This window comes from Sinocyclocheilus rhinocerous, unplaced genomic scaffold (genome assembly GCF_001515625.1).
Source record: "Sinocyclocheilus rhinocerous isolate Xijiao unplaced genomic scaffold, SAMN03320098_v1.1 scaffold299, whole genome shotgun sequence".
Lineage (NCBI taxonomy): Eukaryota > Metazoa > Chordata > Actinopteri > Cypriniformes > Cyprinidae > Sinocyclocheilus > Sinocyclocheilus rhinocerous.
Genome location: NW_015652998.1, coordinates 57943 through 81084, shown reverse-complemented (window position 1 = coordinate 81084; position 23142 = coordinate 57943). Strand labels below are relative to the sequence as shown.

General features: G+C 36.7%; 1 protein-coding gene across 4 annotated transcripts in view; it reads right to left on the bottom strand.

The window, feature by feature from the left end:
* The window catches only part of LOC107715321 (cell adhesion molecule 1-like), a 326676-nt gene extending 322780 nt beyond the window's left edge, over positions 1-3896 (bottom strand). For 2 of the 4 annotated variants that reach the window (XM_016521402.1, XM_016521405.1), the window contains exon 1: positions 3751-3896. In XM_016521402.1, coding sequence (XP_016376888.1) covers positions 3751-3841 — 91 coding nt within the window. In that variant the 5' untranslated portion in view covers positions 3842-3896. The remainder of the gene's footprint in view (positions 1-3750) is intronic. The other 2 variants (XM_016521404.1, XM_016521403.1) reach the window with 1 other exon arrangement.
* Between the last annotated feature and the right edge of the window lie 19246 nt (positions 3897-23142).

Genomic DNA, 23142 nt, shown 5'->3' with positions numbered 1-23142 from the left:
ATAAACAGAAGATTTAACTGCTTTTATTAATTCAACGTGACTAATAAACACACGACTACGACAATATATGGTTTATCCGAGTTCGTCTTATTATAATTTTTTATTATAATAAAGTATATAATAATGCAATGCTAATCGACATAGCCTTTATCACTGCTTAGAATACTATGAAATATGTTGCGTGCCTTATTCTGTGTAAGAAGCCACATCATCTCACAGAAGGATTTATTTCAAACACTCGACTGACGTTATGAAGTGAGTTTGGAGTAAAAACATGTTATTAAATGTGGTATTTTCACGTGCTTTCAGATGGAACAGCATTTGCTACACAGAGCCATAGTTCACTGACAAGCTACGCAAACAGCTTTCATAAATCGCAGAACGATTTCTTTGATTTCATAATTGCGCGATTACATCGTCTGCGATTATGAATGCCATTTTACGTAGCTTGTCAGTAAACTACGGCTCTGTCTAGTAAATGCTGCTCCATCTGAAAGCACATGCTGGAGATTTACTACTAATCACAGAACCGGCTTTACTGGCAAGATGCGCATGACAATCGCATTTGATTAATCGTGCAGCCCTACCGTACAGTATTTCATTTGCAGTCGCTAAATAAGTGAGCCATGCCAAAAAGCAATTGAACCAAACGATTTCTAATAGAAATGCAATGATACCATAAGAATGTCTATCATACACTCACACACGTATATAACGAAAAATATTGCCAATAACACCAGTAATCTCTCTAGATACAGCCCAAACTGAAAGAATTAAAAGAGCTCTTGTCTCTCCTTGCGCTGTCATTTTTACAGAGCAAAGCAACCAATCAATAGTGAGGCGGGCATGGCAGACTCCAGCTGTAATCCTCAAAATATTCTTATGTGGATTAGCTTCTCCCCCAGCCATTTTCATTTTCAATCTGTAAGGTATTAGTCTGACAGCCAAGTGGAGCAAAACAAATAATACACACTTCAAAGAGGAAAAAAATGTCTAATAACAGCAACCTGGTTAAGCTACTCTTGCCTTTTCTCTATTTTCATATAAACTTATTTGCTGCAGGTCCTAAACAAATTATACATCCTATATGCTGTGTATTAAACGTTCATCTGATTTGAAAGCATTATCGCTGGCTAATGGAAACTGAGGGATTCCCTGAAATATGAGGCTTTTGTCAAAGAAGGGCTATTAAGCATAAGCTTCTATGCTTTGCATTTAAAGACACTATGTGGAAACACCAGAGCACAATTAGACAATGCTTAAACCCTCAAAACAACAGGCACGGAAGAGACTTTAAGCATTTAAAGAGTCCGAAGGGGCAGTAAGAGCAAATGGAGATTTCGCACAAACTTGGAAGCAAAGTAGCTGGTATATAGGAATCACTGGGGCAAGTTGTCACGTGCTGTAGGCATTAGAGTAATTATAAGTGAAAAGTACAATTAGACAAATGCATGTTTTCTCTTGCAGTGGTTTAGAAATGCTAGTTTAAAACATCTAGTTCAATCCCTTTTTAATGAAGAAAAATTTTATTAAATTAATTTAAACTAATATATTCAAAGATCACCATTTTGCTAGTCATAAACACAATAAACATACATTCAGAAAAAAGTTAACCATTCAAAGATCATATACATGATGACATGATATTTTTCCCCTCTCTCTCTGTTAAAATATTGACTGACACCAACACATTTGTTCAAGTAATGATAGAGTAACCACAAAATGTTTGCAGAAATAACTGTAATACTCATCACAGCTCTGAAAAGACTCAAAATTTTTAAGACAAGTGGTGACACACCAAATAATAGATATTATTGTGACGACATCAGAACGATGAAAAGATCACTATAATTATTTAATGTCAGTAGCGCATCATCTTGAGGGGAAATCTCGAAATTTAGATTAAAAAAACGGTTTTCCACGCTGTATTTCTGAACCCAGTATCGCTTGGCACTGAGCATCTCAAAGAACGTATTTCTTAGTAGAGTCCCTTGTTTTGACAATGTGTGTTTCCAATAACTGACTCTGCCTCCTCCAAAAGTAAAATAATCTTTGTTCTCCACACCTTATTTGCCCAGCTTATTTACACACACCATCTACACTGCAAACGAGCGACGCGGCAAGCGTAGAACCTCCACATACAATCGACGCAAAGCGACAAAAACTACGCTCCCCTTATAAACAACGAAGCGATTCTTGCATTATAGTCAGATGCAGCTTACGAACAGACGCAGCAAGAGCGGCGACCAAGACATTATTATGTTTCCAAGTGAAAAGACCTGCACTTGTTGACTCGGTTTGAACACTTCGACTGCTGTTGGCCAGAAAAATTATTCTGTAAAAGAAAGTGGATATACAACATATGAGCGGGTAAATAAACGGTTAGTCGGTTACTTAAGAGAGCTGCGTTAAATAACGGGAAATCTTGGCAGTGCCACGAGCATCAAAACATTCCCTCAGCAGCGAAGACTGCGTGTTATTCTAATGTTTAGAAAAACTGAAGTGTTTGTTTTTAAAACAAAACTGCTACTGCAGCCCCTGTAGTTTACTATTTGAGCAATGACTGTTTATAAATATCCAGAAGTAAGAACAAGTACAGAGAAACAGTGTGCGGATGCTGCCAGTTTAGATCGAGCGGTCACACATACAGTATGCGCTACTCTAACTTAAAGGGACAGATCACCCAAAAATGACAATTCTGTCATTCATTCACCCTCATGTTGTTCCATATGGAAACTCAAAAGCAGTACGGCTTTATTTTTTTTCGTCGGGCACAAATGGACATGCAAAAATGTTAGGGACTGACAGCCTCGGTCACCATTCACTTTCAATGCATCTTTTTCCATACACTAAAAGTGACTTTGTGACCGAGTCATTCTCTCTCACATCTCATTTTGTGTTCCCCAGCAGACATACAGATTTGAGACAATATGAGGAACAGTAAATGACGACTATTCTAATTTTAGTGAACTGTCCCTTTAAAGCAAAGACATTGTTGTTGTTTTTTTTAAATGAAACAAAAGCGTTCATGCATATTCCTAAACTTTAAGGAACTCATTCGCCGGCGTATGCGAGCTGCATGAAGCCAATGTAGATGATGTGTGCTGTCCGTGATGCATGTAAATGCTCTATCTTGTTTCCACAATCCATTTCAATGACTTGCAAACTCGTAAAGGCTCAAAAAGACTGCGATTCATAAAATGTGTTTCGAGATCCACACACAGGAGTAACTGAAAGAACCATCAGCTGAGGTTCAAATCCATTACATTAATCAATCCAAACAGAAGCTGTTATTTCAGAACGATGATGCTGAGCTTTGCGTTCAATAAAGGTCAGTGTATGTTCCGCGCTCCAAAAGCCTGCTAATATCGTGATAAAAGCTCTACAGTGGGCTATATCTGGGTAGGCTACATGTGCTGGTAAAACAATGTTAGTTTTGTGTAAAGAGAGAAACATCCCGCTTCTCCCTCACGAGAGACCCGCAGCTAAAGCAACTGGAAAACATCTGCAGACTTTATCGCGTCAAAGTTAACAGAAAGGATGAGAAAAATCGGCATATTGCTCGAACGTTTCAGTTTGAACAACACATATATCTTAACTTTGTAACACATCGGTACTTTGAACTATTACTTTCGATCAAAGACGCCACACTGTGTACAGATCTCCGGCTCGCGGCGATTGTCCGTCGCGCTGGCTCAACCATTTCTGCCTTAAAATACAAGCAGATTAATCCAAAAGCACAGTTCCTACCTTTATGGATAGCTGCCGAAATGGTGAATAAAATGAGGAGAGTAGCGAGAGATCCGTTGCTCGTGTTCGCCATGTTGGACACCTGCTTCATTCTGAAGCTCGTGAGTGAGTTGAGCTTCACCTAGAGCAACGGGAGCTGTGCGTCAGGAGATGCTGGGAAAGGGCGGGAACAAATACCCATTCAAAAAGAACGTCAACACATTTAATACAGCCCTTATAATGAACCGTGTCTCTTGATGTTATCGAATAGAATCATTTTTGTGTCGTAATTTAAAGACAAATTTGTTTGTTTCCGGAAAAACTCCCTGTTGATCAGAAGAAAAAGGGGCCTCCACAAAAAAAGTACCATGGTAACCATATAGTTTCCGGCAGAATGCCATAGTGCAGTTACTACAGTTACTGTCTACAGCTACTATTGGTAATAAAGCCATAGGCTACATTAAATACCATACATAAAATATAATTACATTAATATATATTTTTTGGGATATTCATACTTCATAATAATAATATTACTAATAAAATTTGCAGTTGTGATAATACCACTGTCGCTGTACTAACTAGCCTATAAAAATATTTAAGCAGGAACTATGGTTACTATTAACTGTTCCCACTGTAACAATATAATGTCTTTAGAGGAAAAGAGTGCCTCTAGTGGCGTCACCTAGCGTCTCTGTCTCTCTCTCTCTCTCTCTCTCTCTCTCTGTTTTTGAAAGTCTCATGCTCACTAAGGCTGCATTTATTTGATCAAAAATATAGTAAAAACAGCAATAATGTGAAATATTATTACAATTTAAAATAATTTATAATAATAATGTAATTTAAATGTATTAAATTCAAATTAAATTGATATTCCTGTGATGGCAAAGCTAAATTTTCAACAGCCATTACTCCAGTATTCAGTGTCACATGATCCTTCAGAAATTATTTTATTATTATCAAAGACATTTATAATGTTGCAAAACATTTTTATTTCAAATTATTTTTTTCCCCTTTTGAACTTTTTTGAAGATTTCTGAAGGATCATGTGACACTGAAGACTTGAGGAATGACTGCTGAAAATTCAGCTTTGCCATCACAGGGATAAAATAAATTAAATTTTTTCTATATACAGTTAATATATATATACAACATTGTTTTAAATTGTAATAATATTCCACATAATAAATAAATAAATACATACACTCAACGTTTTGGATGACATGGGAATAGGGATAGAAAGTTTCTAAAACCCCCAAAATTAGATTTTCCTCTGAATGTGGACATAAAGATGTAATAAAATGAAATAAAATAAATGGATGATATATGGTAAGGAAAATACAAAAGAGAAAGACTTGAATATGACAGTTTATCAGAAGCACATTGCTAAGAGGTGTAAACAGTTCATAAGTATTCAGAGAAAAAACTTCCTGTCTGGTTCAGATATCTCCTCCCTCAATATGAAAGGGATTTCTCATCAACATAATTATGTTGACTTTTTAATAAAAGTTAATTGTGCTTTCTCAAATTGACTCACAGTTGCAGCCAAGGTTGCAAATTGATAAGGTAATCCAGGTAGCTCTACCCTTGGTGGCTCATTATGCTAATTCACTTGGAAGGCTCACAGGGCAAGTGCTTTGATTTTCTGGATATGAACAGGAATTAAAGAAATGTTTATACAAGATTCAGATTTTGATGATACACTCTAATGCTTATGGCTGAACGTGTCTTTCCGTGCCTTCCCAGGTCCATTTTTACAGTAATTGTGGCAGGAATTATAGGGCGTAGTGACTGATGGGTCCTGGAAAATCAGATAAATTTAGAAAGACCAAAAGTAGAAGTAAGCAAAGAAGTGCTTCCTCTTGACTTGGAGTTTTCCTCTCTTAAGGATTACTTTATAATACGCATAAAGTTCACTCTGCTTTAGTTAGACAGAGATCAGGGAGAGGTTTCTTGTGTTAAGATTTCAAAAGTTTTGTTTTATGCTGCCTTCTGCGGTCATAATTACGAGTTAGTCATGTTCAAGTGCTTTATTGTCAGAAAGAATAGGAATCATGGGGGACACCAGGTTAATTCGTGTGCATTTCTTGGGGAAATCTTATTAAAGAATATTGAAGATATTTAACCAATATCCATAGATTTTGAATAAAATGTAGCGTTTTATTTGCTGACAACCATATTACTCACACTATTGTATACATTCACTGCGCTATTGAGATAATCTTGTAGACAGTTCTGAAGTTTCAAATAAATGCTAGATACATAGAATATGCATCAAACGATTGTTTATATACATACATACATGACTGTAATGGCAAGAGAAAACATACGCACTCTTTCATACAGCCATCAGATGCACTGTTGTCAGTGATGTAAAATACATTTTAGGGTACATCTTTCCTATCAAAGCCTGAGTTAGATGAAAGAAACACCCCAGAGGGGGCAACAGACTGCACAAACTTATGTCAGAGTCAAACAGTCACGTTTTGACCTTCCTGTCCTAAAGTTTCATTTTTTTGTTCCTCAGGAAAATCACTATGAGAGCTCTTTAGTTAATGAAATCTTCCTGTTATTTATTGATTTGCCTCAAGGGTTTTGTTCTTGCTTGCAAATAAGTGATATTCATTTGGTATCAACACTAGAGTGCACACATTGTCCCATGATACTAACTCAGCAGGGCTCCTCTATAATTATTCACTTAATGACTTTCCCAAAGCACATGATTGTGACAGAAAAAAAAAAGATATTAACTCTAAATGAAGGATTTGTACAGTAGAAACATTTGGCTTAGGGGTTGAATAACTTTGTGAAAAATAAGCTATATTGCAAAGCAATACTGCTCCAATAATTCTCCATGCATGCATGATAAAATATATATTATGCTCATTAAAAAAAAACAATAAAACAATAAAGCTAAATCTTATGCTTCACAATGTACTGTTTATCATAAACTCATCTACAGCATTTATACTGTACACTCTTTTTGTTAAAATATTTTTGTTAAAATACTTACATCATTTGTAAAACGTGCTAAATTTGATGCAAAGTTGAAACAGCCGACAGCTGATTTTTAGTTAGTTTTATTTATTTATTTATTTATTCACAGTAAAAAAAAAAAAAGTCAACTTAAGAGTCAACTTAAAAATATGTTAACCCACTGCCTTAAAATTGTTTATCTCATTTATTTATTTTATTTTATTTTTTGGTGTGATGCAGCTGTTTCAACGTGCGTTTTTAAGTTGAAACAACAGTTACTCTAGTTCATTCAACTTTCAGCTTAGTTGAGGGCCAATAAACTTAAATTTTCCTGTTGTCTGGACAATTGATAAAAAATGTATGTCTACAAAAAAAATTGAAATGGCAAAATCTCAAAATTATTTATTACAGTGTTCATTCATTCAGACTTATTGAACATATGGAGACAACAGAAAACAGAGCGATTTATTATTATTATTAAAGTAAAGTGGCTATGGTATAGTTGTAACGTTAATTTTAACGTGCATAGTTTCACTTCCATTGTAAGTGCTTTAGCTACTGCAACAACCAAGGGATGAGTTGAATTATTTTCTGTGGTAATCAAATTGATCTCACAAATACTGTTAGTTTAAGCTTTACTCTATTCAATGAATAGCTCAATTTTGGCTCTAGTGATTCCCTTATGCTGAAATGATCCTTTGTTGGCCATGAAAGTATTTACAGATGCTCTTTTTATTTATGGAACCAATAGAAGGTTACTACAAACCTAATCTGGTGCCAGTTGCATGCATAAACTACTTAGTCATCTAATTTTTTTCTTCAAGACTGGTCATAACTTTTGTGAAGTCAATTACATAAAAAGTTGATTGGTCTTATTTAAATCTGAAAGCTAAAACTGAGTTCCAAACTGTTAGCTGGTCAAACTAGTTCTTAAAACACAATCTTAACATAGTGGCTATGTTTATGCAACTGGCCCCTGGTGTTTTTATGAGCATTTCTCTTAACATATAACCAAGTTCTGCTGCTTTACTCATACTGTAGCATCTACATGGAAAACAGTTTTGTTCATGTCAGTTATTTTTTAGTTTTGCCACAGTCGTGTCCTCTGTTAGTCATGTGATTCCCTGTTCCTTCATGTGTCATGCTTTCCTTGGTTTATTAGGCTTGTTCGACTTCAAAAGCAATGCATTCTGGTTAGAACATTTGTCCGACTTCAGAAATAAGTCGCCGCCTTACGATCACATGTGCCATCAACAGGGGCGCATTAACGCACAGGCTTTAAGTGGCTGAAGCCCAGGGGCCTACACTTGGGTGGGGCCTACTGGCTGCTGGGAAATTATATTTTTCAAATAAGTATTTGTATATATATGGGAATTTGCAGCAGTAACAACAGCATTCTGTTAACAAACGTACGCACTAATTTTCAGCGACGCCCTGCTTGTAGTATTTGTAGTGAATGGTTCAGTTTAGGTTACCCCCACACAGTTTGTATAGTTGGTATGTTCCACCGATATGTTAACGTGCAGCTTAACAAGAAACACAACACTGCTGTGTGAAAGGAACCGGACCGGACAACTTTCTGTAACATCATATAGTGCGACTAAAGAAATGTACAAATGTGTGGATATAATGTGTAAGCTGAAGGTTTTAGAGAGGTGCTGCTTCAAAGTCTCCATTTTAAATCCGGGGATGGAAAAACAGGAACCCTATTGCTTAAATGTGATCATTATACTTTAAATGGCTATGATTTAATTAATCAAACGCGAGCACGGCATGTTTCAAAATAAAAACGCAGTTAGCAATCCACAAATAGCTCACATTTATGCCAACTTGCCAACTTTTGTTTCAATCTACTGTTGATGAATAATGAATATTTTGTGTAATTTATGGTGTTTAAATCATACCTGTAAACTCACATTTCGGCCAGGAAAGATTTGATGGCATTTTCTTTTCGTATAGTTTACTTTATGTAAAGGCTATAATACTGCTGTTCCACAAGCGCCACCTTCTGGCAAAGAGTGAATGTGCATATTCACTTACATTCACATTTTACACAGAATACCGTAATGCTGTAGCCCAGGGGACTCTGCAGTGGTGTAGTGGAGGGTATATGCAGGTATACAGCGTATACCCACTTCTTTATCAGTCGACTTTGCATATACCCACTTCTAAATCCCCTCATTACTTGACTTGACTTGATGTGCATCATTCATGAGTGTCCTGCATTAGCCAAAATCATGACAGTCCACCATGACTAGCTAATCAGATCACATGTAAATAAATGCCAATATTCACTAAACACACCCAGTAAAGACAATGATGTGGTCAGGATGCGCCGGCTTCCCTTTAAATTTGATTGATGATTGCGCCCGCGCCTGCTTCTCATCTCGACAAATCACGTGAATGCAAGCGGAGGCCCTGTCCCAAATGGAACACTTCATGTGCACTTGCGGCCTTACGGACTTACAATGGCCGGCACGTGTGCGTGTCCGTTAAGTCCACAAAACCGTAGGATGTCCCATTTGTCATTTTAGCGTTCAGAAGGGTGCTCGCTTAGCCTTCCCCTGGCCACTGGGACTTGGGGCAAAAATGCCACTAAATTGGACAAAAATGCCCCTGCACAAACAAATTAAATCTATTAATTTTAACCAATCACACACATATCTGTTGAGCTTAGGAATGCAATGGCAAATCAAAAGCGTTCAGATGAGTTATCGTTCAAACTCAGTTTTGTTGAGTACGCGCGCATTCTCTGACTGAATTGCGGACTCTGGCGAATTCTCTCATAATAAACAACAAAGCACAGATGTACGTACAATGTAAGTAAGAGATTAATTTAACAGTGTATACAGCTTCAGTGATTATAACGATAGTTTTGATTTTTTTGAGAGTGCTTAAACTCACGATAGATCAATGTTAGTGATAATGTCATATAATTTATTTGCTGTTTGAATAACAGTGGAAAGGAAACGTTATATAATTATCAATTTCTAACGTTTTTATTAAATTGTAATCACATTAAATACAAATTAAGTCCCATTAAACATTTTTTTTAGCCTACAGGACACCCATGTCTGGTTCTTGCCTAAAAAGACGGGTTTATGATGTTTAATACATTTGGCTGCTTTTATGCCTTACCCTGGAGTTGGTTCACCTTCCGCCTATGGTAGCCTCATAGTAGTCAAAACAGCTACAGAGAAAACCCGACCGGTTTCATTAGAGATGGCTTTGTGTATTTGGCTTAAAAGCACGAGTGTTTTAATAATGTTTTATAATAGACGCTGCTGAAGCCTGAAGGTGTTTTTTAGATTCTGAATGGATCCGTATAATAGCCTGTACAGTCAGGTCAAGGCAGTAGGTTTAGTGATCTTTTGGCGTCTCCTTTTGGTCCTGTTTGATATCGCAGCTTGGCTAGTGCTTAATTGTATTAAAGGGGTCATATGATGCGATTTCAAGTTTTCCTTTCTCTTTGGAGTGTTACAAGCTGATTGTGCATAGATAAGATCCCTGAAGTTGCAAAGACTAAAGTCTCAAATCCAAAGAGATATTCTTTATCAAAGTGCGCTTCTGAATCAGCTACTGTTTTGTTATTAGTTTAAGTATTTGCTATTGACTTTTCAAATGCGGAGTTTTGCGCAGCGCAGAGTAACGCGTTGTGTGTTTGTGTGTGTGTGTGAGGGGAACAGGGTCACATCACAGGAGAGTGAACTGTCTGTCAGAAATCATAGCACGTCAGCTGTCTTAACCGCGGCTTGTGTACTGCATCATCTCTGTGTCTGTCACGCGACTCTGTTGCCCTTTCGGGCTTGAACTGATGGTAAAACTAATGACATTATTAACTGTCTTGATATTTACTTTGAAAGTTGATGCTCGTGATTATGGTAAGGGGCGTTACATTTCCGACGTGTGCTTGTGGTGTTCGGCCAATCACAATGCACTGGGTCAGCTGGCCAATCAGAGCAGACTGCGCTTGTCGGATGGAGGGACTTTGTAGAAAACAAAGCGTTTGAGAGAGGCGGGGCATAGAGGACCTACAATAATGTACAGTATTTGAAAAATAATGTGTTTTTTGAACATTAAAGCATGTCAACATATTCTGTTACACCAAATAGACAAAATAATGATCTTTAAAAATGCATCATATGACCCCTTTAAAAATGCTCTAAACAATTTTATTATCATTTTTTTTGCACTATATAGTATAGCCTATACATAAATTGTAAAGGGTATGGGGGGAGTAGGCGGGGGCTACTATTTGCCCGCCACTGTATGCCATGGGAGAAACAGTCAGCCAAACATAGGAGTAGAGCTGCACAATTCTGGATAAATTGATATGATTTTTTTATTTTTTTGTATAAAATAGAGATCATGATTCTCCTACAGATCTCCACTAAAGAAAATAGCTTGTCTACTAGAGGTTCTGAGAAAATGTGAATTGTTGCAGTCTATGTAATTTTTTTACATTTTAATTATTTATTGCAAAATCTGCAACTCTTTTGTGGCTAATATTAATTTCATAATGATCCTTACTCCAGTAAGTCAAGTAGCAGAAGTTGAATGTGAAAATGTGCAAATGCTGTTGGCCCATTTTGGGGTGAACTAAATATGCAAGACTAGTCTTGACTCTTACATGTCACTGTTTATAACATAGGCCGTTCATCCTTTGCTGGGCCGCTTAAAAAAAAATGGGGGCATAAATTAAGAGTATACCCACTTCTCCAGGCACCACTATACCACTGGGCCTCTGGATATCTTAAGGCGCCCCTGGCCATCAAAATACCGCGAGAGCAAAACAAGACCAGCTGCCCGAGGTCAGGCGCTGCAGCTGCAAATCGGCTGTGAGAGCCTTGATGACGACACACTTTATTCTCATTGGTCAGATTCTGCGATGACAAGCACGTCGTGTGTTGTGTGCTTATTCTAACAATTCAATTCCAATAATGCTCACAAATCTGTGTTTTTATAACAGTAAAAGCATTTTTAGTGTAGTCGCACTGTTATATTGAATCACGTTTATCAATAAAACACTGATAAAAGCATATATGCTCCTACTTTATTGGTATTTAAATAGTATATGTTAATGTTGAACTTTATTCATGAACAGATGGCGCTGTATTTAGCAGTATATAAAAAGTGTTTCTGTTGCTCATGAAAACGTTTCTGAAACGTCTGTGTATTTGACAAATATTGCATTTAATTCACTTCATCTGTGATAGAGTATACAAACACAGTGCGAGCGTCATTACCGGGAGCATAAAGTGTCCGACTTGACGTCTCCGCTTTTAATTCCGCCTCAACTGCAAGAGGCTACTCTCGCCGATCGGTCTGTGCAACGCTGCATGAAGTCGAACACACCTATTAGGCTTGTTTGAGATGCACTATACTAGCCTGCCACCGCTCACAAACCGTTTGCCCATTCTGTCTCAGCCAGGTGGTCTGTCCATGTCTCTTCTCCTCCATGGCCTCCTGACCTGTGGTGGTCTTCTGCTCTGCAGGCTTCACCTTGGTTGCCTGCTCAGCCCTGGCTTCCTCCTCTGCCGGCTGCACCCTGGTGGTCATCTGCTCCACCGTGGGGATCAACGGGCCCACCTGCTCCGCCCTGGTGGTCTTCAGCTCCACCTACTCCACCCTGGTGGTCTTCGGCTCCACCCTGGCTTCCTGCTCTGCCGGCTCCATCATGGTCTCCACCACTGCTCCATGGACCAGGTCCTCTACTACTCCATGGTCCAGGCCTACCTCTGCTCCATGGTCCAGACCTGCCACTGCTCCACGATCCAGGCCCACCTCTGCTCCATGGTCCAGACTTGTCATTGCTCCACGGCCCAGGTCCACCACTTCTCCATGGCCAATGGTTTGGCCCACTGCTCCATGGCCCATGGTCTGGCCCACTGCTCCACGGCCCAGGCCCCCCACTGCTTCACAGCCCAGGTCTACCATGATATGATCCAGGTCCAGTCCAGGGTGTTGGTTTATGTTCATATTATTTTGTAGTTTTGCCACAGTCATGTCCTTTGTTAGTCATGTGATTACCTGTTCCTGCATGTGTCATGCTTTCATTGGTTTATTGTTTTGTCATGTGGTCTTTTGTTCTGACTTCTGTTTGGTTCTTGTTTCTCAACTCAGCTGTCATTGGTTGGATTGTGTCATGTGACCCCATTTGTTTGATATAAATATATATATATATATATAGAGAGAGAGAGAGAGCGAGAGCCCGAGCCCTCATGTTTCATTGTCCATTGTTTAGCTTTGTTCGTGCAATCCACTGTTTGGTGAGTTTGTTCATGTTTTTTGCCAAGCCAAGTCTTGTTCATTGTGTATCTGCTCATTTTTGGATTTTATTAAACTGCACATGGGTTCTCATTCAACTTGCCTCCAGTGGACGTTTGTTACACTTAAATGGTGTGTTAAGTTAAACTTTAAGTTATACTTGTCTACCATAATCAGAAAGATCTAGGCCTTGAAATAGGCTATCCATAAAACTCAAGAATGTTTTTGTAAATAAAATCACTTTTCTATTTCTGTTATTCAAGTATATATGCACAAGTGGTAGTTTCAGTTTGAGGCGCAGACAGGAAATGCCAAAGCTTGGCGAATCTGATCTGAACATGTCTATCCTCATAAATCTTGTGGCAACTTGACTGGACAGGAACGCGTCTGAAAGTAATGCCAGATGCCACTATGCACAGCATCTTTTTTCCTATACAGCTCTTGCTTTTAAAGTGTTCGGATAAATGTGACATTGAGAAATACAGGCGCTTAAACGACAGCTTTCATTTAACATGGACTCAACTTGATACGACTTGGTTTCAAAAAGCTTTTCTGTTCAGGACTCGTGTCACCAAAGGAATCTGAAAGGGAAGGCGAAAGTAATTGAGGTGATATTGGGAAGAAGGAGGGGATCATAGAGGGAGAAATGACAGTTTCCTCCTGATATCTGCTGACTCCAATATGAGGACATGATTTAGGAAAGCATTGCGTCATTTATTGATTTCTGCTCCAGTCAAAGTGTGTGACAAGGAACAAATTACCAAGGTGTAACAGAGAGTGTCTGGACCCCTGCACACGCCACAACATTCATCACTATCAGAGAGGACCAGTTTATTATGAAATGCACAAATCATTAATCTGTGGTGGATACAAAGGTTTTCTGTACTGCAAGATAATAAGGATGACAGTCTTGTGATGACAGTGTTTTATGGAAATCACAGCGGCCTGCTATTCATTCATTGCACTTGCAAGAGATGGCATGTCAGCATGGATCATTCTGTTAGGAGTTTGACAGTGCACTGGGTGGTGGTGCCTGTAGCTAACATCCCTTGAGAAGTCCAATGTTGTTATTATTGTTTTTTGTTTGTTTGTTTTAGTTTTTTGCTTGCTTTCCTTTGTGTCCTTTCTCTGCATCTTTTTTTCCCTCATCTCTGAGGGTATATACCCTATGTCGGAGTGTGTGAACATGTGTCTTTATGGACCTTGTTAGGTTGCTATTTGTCATACCTGTATGGTACACAACCGCCCTCTCATTGGCATATAGGCTGTTGCTGCCTGTGTAACTAGGCTGAGGGCTCAGGTTCCCTGTGGCATATTCACAGTGTGTCTGGAGGCTAGTTATCTAGGCAGCTTGCGGCTTTCTCATGATTGGCCCTAGTAAGCCTGATACTACTGTAATTTCCCATTCTTAGCCTTATTAGTGGGTGCAGAAATTTTCTTGTTAACTTGTTTTATTTGCATCATGAACGCGGTCGTTAATTAGCTTCATCCACGCGCATTTATGCATGCAAATTTTTAAGTGCCACTGTTTGGGTCTTTGAAGAAACAGGCCTCATTAAAATAGTTGTTTGTCCAAGCTTAATTTCTGCTTAAAAGTCTTCATGTTGTGATTTAGATTATTCTTGTTAGCGTTTCACAATGCATATATATATATATTTCAAACACTATTTATTTATTATTTTTTATTTCAATTAATTTTAATTGTACTTTTGCTACTTCAATTCAAATTAATGGCAAATTTAGGAATATATATAATATGGAATTTGAATTGAATTTGTCCAAAAACACAGTTAGTTATATTTGAGCCAATTCAATTAAAATTACAGCTCATGAAATTAAAGGGAGCCAATTCCTTAAATTTTACCCAACCCTGTTATTTAGGAAAGAAATGACAGGGTGATATGAAAGATCAGAAACGACAGAAATATTCAAAGTCAGAGCTCATGCACTACCTGGCAGGCTACGGCTCCATTTTTGCTCATCTTGAGCCATAGAAATAAAAGATAGTTACACCTGTTTTGCTTCCTCATTTCTTAGCTAGTATTTTTCAATGTAACATTTAAAAAAAATGGATAGAGTGAAGTATTCAATTCAAATCTATTTAGTAGGTCTACAAATAACAGGAATTTACAAAATAATGAAAAAAGAATATATGAATTACCAAGATACGCCTACATCTGTGTTACTCATTGTGTTACTCAAGTTTTCAGGTTATTTTGTTGCAGAAAGTCTGAAATTAATATGGGCAGAATACATAAAAGGGATTTAGTGACCTCACAGGAGAGCACATCTGAAGTGTTTGCATCGCTTTGGAAGAATGCTCTGTCCTTGGACATTGAGAAATTGTATTTACCATTGTTCCTTGAGGAGCACTGCTAAGATTCAACTTGACAGCTAGAATTCAACAATCTTTTGAGCATATCTCAATTCTCAGAGCTTGGTAAACTTCAGATTCAATACAGGTTTGTTGGCCCTTGAGTCACATAATCTAGCAGTGTTGTGTCAGAAGTGTAAGAAAGTGAATACTTTTTCCTCAGAGGTCTCACTGCAGAATATAGATGTCCTTTTTGTCCTTTCCTTCGGGTTAATTATTTTATAATAGTGTTGCAAAATGTAGAGCCGATAGAAATGTGAAATCTATTGATTCCTTGTCACTATCAGCCGTGCCCCGAGTTAAATGCATGCCTCATCAAAACACATCCCTGGTTGGTTCATTTTCTGCTCTTTTCTGCTCTCTGTATCTTACATTTTCAGAGTTGCACCAAACTAAAATGAAATCATAATGCATGCTGCAAAAAAATTCCACCCTCCCTGACTGCGCTAATGCACCTGCATTATTGACAGAGGGGTGAAGACATGTAAGTTGACCCACTGTCTCTGGAGAGCAGTAGTTCACAGTGTCCTCTTGTAATGTGCCGTTGTGAGGTCAGCCAAAGAGCAGGCCACTGTCACTCTGATGGGGGGTCAAACCACACACGTGACCAGCCCTGAGAGAGTATGTGCTTTATGGCCAGGTTTGTTTCACATTATGACCTCTGTGAGAACAGGATGAAAAACACTACACAGAAAGCAGAGTTCAAGACTTAGGTGGTGCTGTCTATTATGGAAGCCCTTTTCCGCAAAAGGAAAAAATTAAAAAGTAATTGCGACCATTTATCTCACAATTCTGTTTATTTCTTGCAATTCTAAGACTTTTTTTGGAATTCGGATTTTTTTTTTTCGCCACAGAATAAAGAAAAAAGTGATTGCAACTCTTATCTCACAATTCTGACTTTATATCTCAATTCAGTATCAAAATCTTTTCAGAATTGTGAGAAAAAAGGTAGAATTGAGACATAAACTTAGAATGGCAAGAAAAAAAGTCAAAAACGGTGTAAACCAGTATCCCGATGCGAAAACGGGCTTAGTCCATAGTATAGTAGTCTAGAACAGATGTGCTAAAAGATATGTATGTCAAATGTATGTGTTTCTTTTAGAAGAGCTAAAAAGATCACATTTCAGAATTGTAAGCATTTTTTTCTCACTTCTTGACTTGGTATTTCAAATCAAGTTGCTGCAGTCCATTTCCCCCTCATCTCGAGTGTCAGGGTGAGAAGAGGTTTCGCTCTAATGGAGGGTCTGACCTCCATTTGCCTCTAAAACCCACCGGACAGTCTTTTAAATCAGAGGAGGCGCTGAGCTCGTATATGTCCTGACTTAAAAGAGTCAGCTTTACTGCTAATGCACCTGCTCGATCACCCAAGGATGTTTTCTAGTGAGTGAATGTCTGCTCAAGCACATGTGATGACAGCATTCACACACATAAGAATGTTTTCAGTTTATTTATTTTTTATTTTGATATTGCATAAAAGGGTTTATGAATATTCTTTTTTATGTAATGTGTCTTTTGTTTTCTGTGTTAGTTTTCCTTTGACCTACTTTTTCTTAGTTGTCTTAATTACATCATTCTGTTCACCTGTGTTTTAATTAATTACGAAAGTGGAAGTGAAGTGACGTGTGGGCAAGTATGGTGACCCATAATCGGAATTTGTGCTCGGTGCCTTGCTCAAGGGTCTCACCTCAGTCGTGGTATTGAAGGTGGAAGAGAGCGCTGTACATTCACTCCCCACAACGACAATTCCTGCCGACTCTCTAACCATTAGGCCACGACTGCCCCAAAATATTATCTCATTAGTCCTAGTGTTTAAATACCCTTAGTTCCTTCTAGTCTCTGTCTGTCTTGTTTTGGTTGTGTTTTACTTGTTCTCCTGTGTATTCTACATTAAATCCCTGATTCTTGACGTTTTCCTTCGTCGTGCACTTTTGTGACAACCAAATATTAAAATATTAAAATATTTGAATAAGTTAATTTTCCTTTTGGAGATGCAAAAATATTTATTTAGCTAATTATTGTTTATTTATTGTCTTTATTTATGTGTTTTAGAATGAGGGGGAAAGGAGAAGTACTGTGGGGAAAATATTATGTGCTTATAAAATAAATGTTTATTGTAAAATGAAGAATAAAATGAATTGAATGGAAAGACAAAAATAATATTTTGTTAGTAATTGAAGTTTGGTAGTATTGTGTATGATTAATTATCATAATCAGTAAATTCACTATGTCATAATTTCACTACTACATGCCATAACTAGATTAAGCCAATATTTTTCTGGAAATATGAATTCATTTTAAAAATATTTTGAAAAAGTATAATCCACATTGATTTTGTATGCTTATTTTTTATTAAATTATTTATTAAAAGCACTGCAAATGCACATACATTAAGGATTAAAGATAATATTTAAAGAACAACATTTAAATTAAAAATGTCTATATTCATTTTTTAAATTTTGTTTTCAGTTATTTTTATATTTATGTTTCAGCATGTAGATATTTATTTAATAATAAAATACTGCTAAGTACAATAATGTACAGTATTTGAAAAATAATGTGTTTTTTGAACATTAAAGCATGTCAACATATTCTGTTACACCAAATACACAAAATAATGATCTTTAAAAAAGCATCATATGACCCCTTTAAAAAACAAATTTCAAAACATTGTCAAACAGGCACAAAGATCATTATTGATTCAGAACATTCATATCATGTATTTTTTAAACTATTATTATATTTTCCCCCCAAGGTCCACTTATAATTGGTATCATTCACTAATAATTGCGTACAATTGCACTTGTGTGTGCAGTAATAGGCTGTAATTTGGGATGAGTATTTTATTTTGTCTACTCAAGTACTTGAAAGAAACTCTCGCCTTATTCTCCTTCTCATCTCCAAATAAGTAAGACTTACTGTAGGGTCACTTAATTATTACATTTTTGTCTTTATATTTAAATATTTATAATCCTTTTGACAATAAAATGGGATTTTTCCTTTACATGTGATTTCAGTTAGTTCTAAATGTTATCTTAAATTTATAAGTGCAAACTCATCGATGAATCATGGATTATGCATTACTCTGTGCCCCAGTTTAAATCTTTTTATATGATTAGTGCATTAATTTTAATAAGACAATATTTGTTTTAAGGGTGGTAAAAGTGGTATTCTGTTCGCTAAGTAAGCAATAAGGTTGGTGAGGCTGTTCTGTATTAAATCTATTGAGAATAAAATCACAGCTGACGGGCATTGTTCTGGGGGCACAACGTGAAGCGGAAAATGGTTACCACACAATACAATTATTAAAGCGAAAATATACATGTAGTAATATATAACTTTTTTTTTTAAAATCATTAAATGCCTTCCTTCTGCTAGAAAAATAGTTCCTGACAGTTACAGTAAACAACAAGAGAATGTTCAGACTTCGTGCCTCCATCTGATGGAGCTCAAGTGAATAGGAACTGTTCTCATCTGCTGTGTAATTTTTTTTTAACACAATGCATGATATTTCCTCACAAATATACATCTGTTCATCTCTCAGAATGAGAAAGCATTAATTTTGTGTCTATGACATTAAACCAGACTGGTTAATTTATAAGTGCAAACTCATCGATGAATCATGGATTATGCATTACTCTGTGCCCCAGTTTAAATCTTTTTATATGATTAGTGCATTAATTTTAATAAGACAATATTTGTTTTAAGGGTGGTAAAAGTGGTATTCTGTTCGCTAAGTAAGCAATAAGGTTGGTGAGGCTGTTCTGTATTAAATCTATTGAGAATAAAATCACGGCTGAAGGGCATTGTTCTGGGGGCACAACGTGAAGCGGAAAATGGTTACCACACAATACAATTATTAAAGCGAAAATATACATGTAGTAATATATAACTTTTTTTTTTAAAATCATTAAATGCCTTCCTTCTGCTAGAAAAATAGTTCCTGACAGTTACAGTAAACAACAAGAGAATGTTCAGACTTCGTGCCTCCATCTGATGGAGCTCAAGTGAATAGGAACTGTTCTCATCTGCTGTGTCATTTTTTTTTTTAACACAATGCATGATATTTCCTCACAAATATACATCTGTTCATCTCTCAGAATGAGAAAGCATTAATTTTGTGTCTATGACATTAAACCAGAATACAGAAGCATTTTTGCCGTCTACAATTTAGAATGCCTGGAATTTTGAGTTTTAATAGACTAATAAATCAATGTGCGTACGCACTTTGTGTGTGATTTGGTGATATAGCCTACTTGATAATGTCCGATCGCACATCAATACAACAACACTTACCATATTATCGCAGACGATGCTGTTTCGCACACCCCAGACTCGACTTGAGTGGAAAATAAATCATCCGTGGTTGTGCGCGCACTTGTTTGCAAATGAGCAAAGACTTCGTTACATTACACCACTGCTTTTCAACATTCAGGGATCAATGTGGATAAATCAGAGAAAGTTTACAAATGATGGAAATATCAAGACAAAAAAGTATTGTAAAGCAAAATAAGAAAATCCTCTTAGGATTATGTATTATCACACAGAACATTAAACTCTGCAACAATGTTTCATGAAAAGGAATATTATGCCACTATAGACGTAATTACAGCAGTCACATAAAGCACCAGACAGTCATAATGCTGAGCTAATTGATGCACTCATTACGTCCCTTTAGGAGATACCAATGGGCCATCAATGTTCACTGTGCTGTGCCCTTTGCTAATTACATATCTGCATCATCTAAGACCTAAGAAGTTAGGTTATTGTATTATTTATCAAAGGAACAGCTTGTGACGTTCTAAATTTAAAGCAAATGCAGAGTCTTTATAAATTAATGGAGCTGTAATCCTCAACGTAAAAGCATACCTCTCTTTTTTTAACTTCCTTGTGGGTGCATTTCTTCCCTATACTTGTAGTACTTCTCCGTAATCGTCAGTGGACTGTGAAAAAAAAAAACATGTTTATTTAATGGCTTTGTAGAAGGTTGAGTATCCTAGTTCCATCCTTGATTATAATCCTTGTATACTATGATCTTTTTACAGATAAATCTGTTATGTGACTCGTTACGAAAGCAAAGACTTGCATTATTGATCTTGGTACGAATGTTTAGCGGTTCTAAGTATCCTTGTTTTGGCAGAAGTATTGACATTAAAACTCTGAAAGTGACTGAATTATTCACATCCAGAACAAAAGGATTTTATATTTGCCAATATTATCAAAGGAACAGCTTGTGACGTTCTAAATTTAAAGCAAATGCAGAGTCTTTATAAATTAATGGAGCTGTAATCCTCAACGTAAAAGCATACCTCTCTTTTTTTAACTTCCTTGTGGGTGCATTTCTTCCCTATCCTTGTAGTACTTCTCCGTAATCGTCAGTGGACTGTGAAAAAAAAAAACATGTTTATTTAATGACTTTGTAGAAGGTTGAGTATCCTAGCTCCATCCTTGATTATAATCCTTGTATACTATGATCTTTTTACAGATAAATCTGTTATGTGACTCGTTATGAAAGCAAAGACTTGCATTATTGATCTTGGTACGAATGTTTAGCGGTTCTAAGTATCATTGTTTTGGCAGAAGTATTGACATTAAAACTCTGAAAGTGACTGAATTATTCACATCCAGAACAAAAGGATTTTATATTTGCCAATAGAAAGAAATAAAACAAATAATTAAATTTCATATACTTTATAGATTTTGTGTGTGTGTGTGTGTGTGTGTGTCACGTACTTGTGTCACAAAGCTCACTGTATTTGCTGTTCATTATCCACATTGCCTGGAGAAAGAAAGTGTTTTGAACAGAGGTTTGTAGAATTTTGATGGCACCAACTGGAAAAGTGAATTTAAAACAGAGCACTGTTCATTTCAAAGGACAAAAATGTAAAAATGAGTAGGGTTCGAGAGGAAGATAAGTCCTTCATTGTCAGACTAGATCTATCTAAATTAAATCAGTGTGTTCATTGGGAAATTCTTGTTGAAATGTGGAATGTGACATTTTCCTGCTTTATAATAGCATGTTTCTAAGTTGGTGGGAACTGATCATGAATACAGAGTAGAAAGACATCGAACTGAAAACGTCTTCCATGTCCAAGCTTAAATGACTCCTCTTGTGTTATGAGATGCTTGATGTTTTTGTCATGTGAGCTTTATAGTAAGTCTATTTACTATTTTTTAAGTTTTTTAAGTCTATTTATTTTGATATAGATATCTAATTGATTTAAATAGTATGTAAATGTATTTGAAACACTTTTTTATATCAATGCCTAACAGTATATGAAATATTGCATCAACAAAGCTTCTTGGAATGATTTAAATTCTCCGTTCAAATTCCTGTACTCAAAGTATATACTAAGGACTTACTTCAACTTTAGTTGTTTAAGAAAGCTGTTAATGTATGCTGCACAAGAAGCAACGTTTTGGTCCCTATATCATTTACACTTTAAAAGAACCATCCAACCCTACTTTTTGGTTATTTTTCAATTTTTTGAATTTGAAAACTCCTTGGCTCCTGTGGCCTCATGGGATAGAAAAATGTCCACTGGTTCCACACTTCAGATTCTCAGCGGGTACAGTAGGTCATCAGGTTCTTGTTCAACTACTGTATTATGAATTCTGAGCATTTGGACATTCTTCTTATTTGAAAATACTGCATATTAAATATTATATAAAGTAAGTGGTGCAAAAGATGTTACTAAAGTATGATAATGAATAAAAACACATTGACAGAGCTGGTACACTGTCTCAAACACATCTCCCATTGGTGTTCACCTTTACAGCAGAGGGTTGCTGGGTAAAGCTAGCACGACTTGGCATCACTACCATCTTTTTCTAGGTATATCAGAGCAGTTTTAATAGAGAAAACTGTGTTGACAGTCACATCTTTTTTCTTTTTATGGTGCAGCTGAGCTGTAGAACAGAGACAGTTGAAACAGTGGTTAATAGGATGTTTAAAAAGAATGCTTCTCAAGTGTGCGAAAGATGTTACTAAAGTATGATAATGAATAAAAACACTTTGACAGAGCTGGTACACTGTCTCAAACACATCTCCCATTGGTGTTCACCTTTACAGCAGAGGGTTGCTGGGTAAAGCTAGCACGACTTGGCATCACTACCATCTTTTTCTAGGTATATCAGAACAGTTTTAATAGAGAAAACTGTGTGTTGACAGTCACATCTTTTTTCTTTTTATGGTGCAGCAGAGCTGTAGAACAGAGACAATTGAAACAGTGGTTAATAGGATGTTTAAAAAGAATGCTTCTCAAGTCAATGTATTTTAGGTAGTGTTTGGTCCAGGTTTGCATGGTATATCATCTCAAACATTGGTATGTAGGAGCCATTATGCTTTAATGTCTGAGAACAAAATAAGTTTATACATTGCTATTCAAGTCATAATTTGATACTCATCTTTGATGATGGTACTATCAAAGGTCGTCATCTCTTTGAAAAAAAAAAGAGAGTCCCTTTTTTACCTCCCTCTCTCACTTTCTCTCTTTCCATGACAGATTCCCAGTGTATAACAAAAGATTTCAGGAAATATGACAAACTCTATGCAGCACAGAAACTGTTGCCGTCATTCAAGGCTTGTGATAGGATGTGTGAATGGTATGTTCTATAGCATGCTTTGAGACAAATGAACATTTCTTTTTAAGAGGTCAAGGCTTTGCTTGCCTATTGCTGAAGATACTTTATAGTTCTAAACCTTGTTTTTGTATCAAACAACACTGAACACTGTTAGGGTTATGTTATTTATTTAGTAATTTATTTAATGTTTATATATATATAGAGAGGGGGAATAT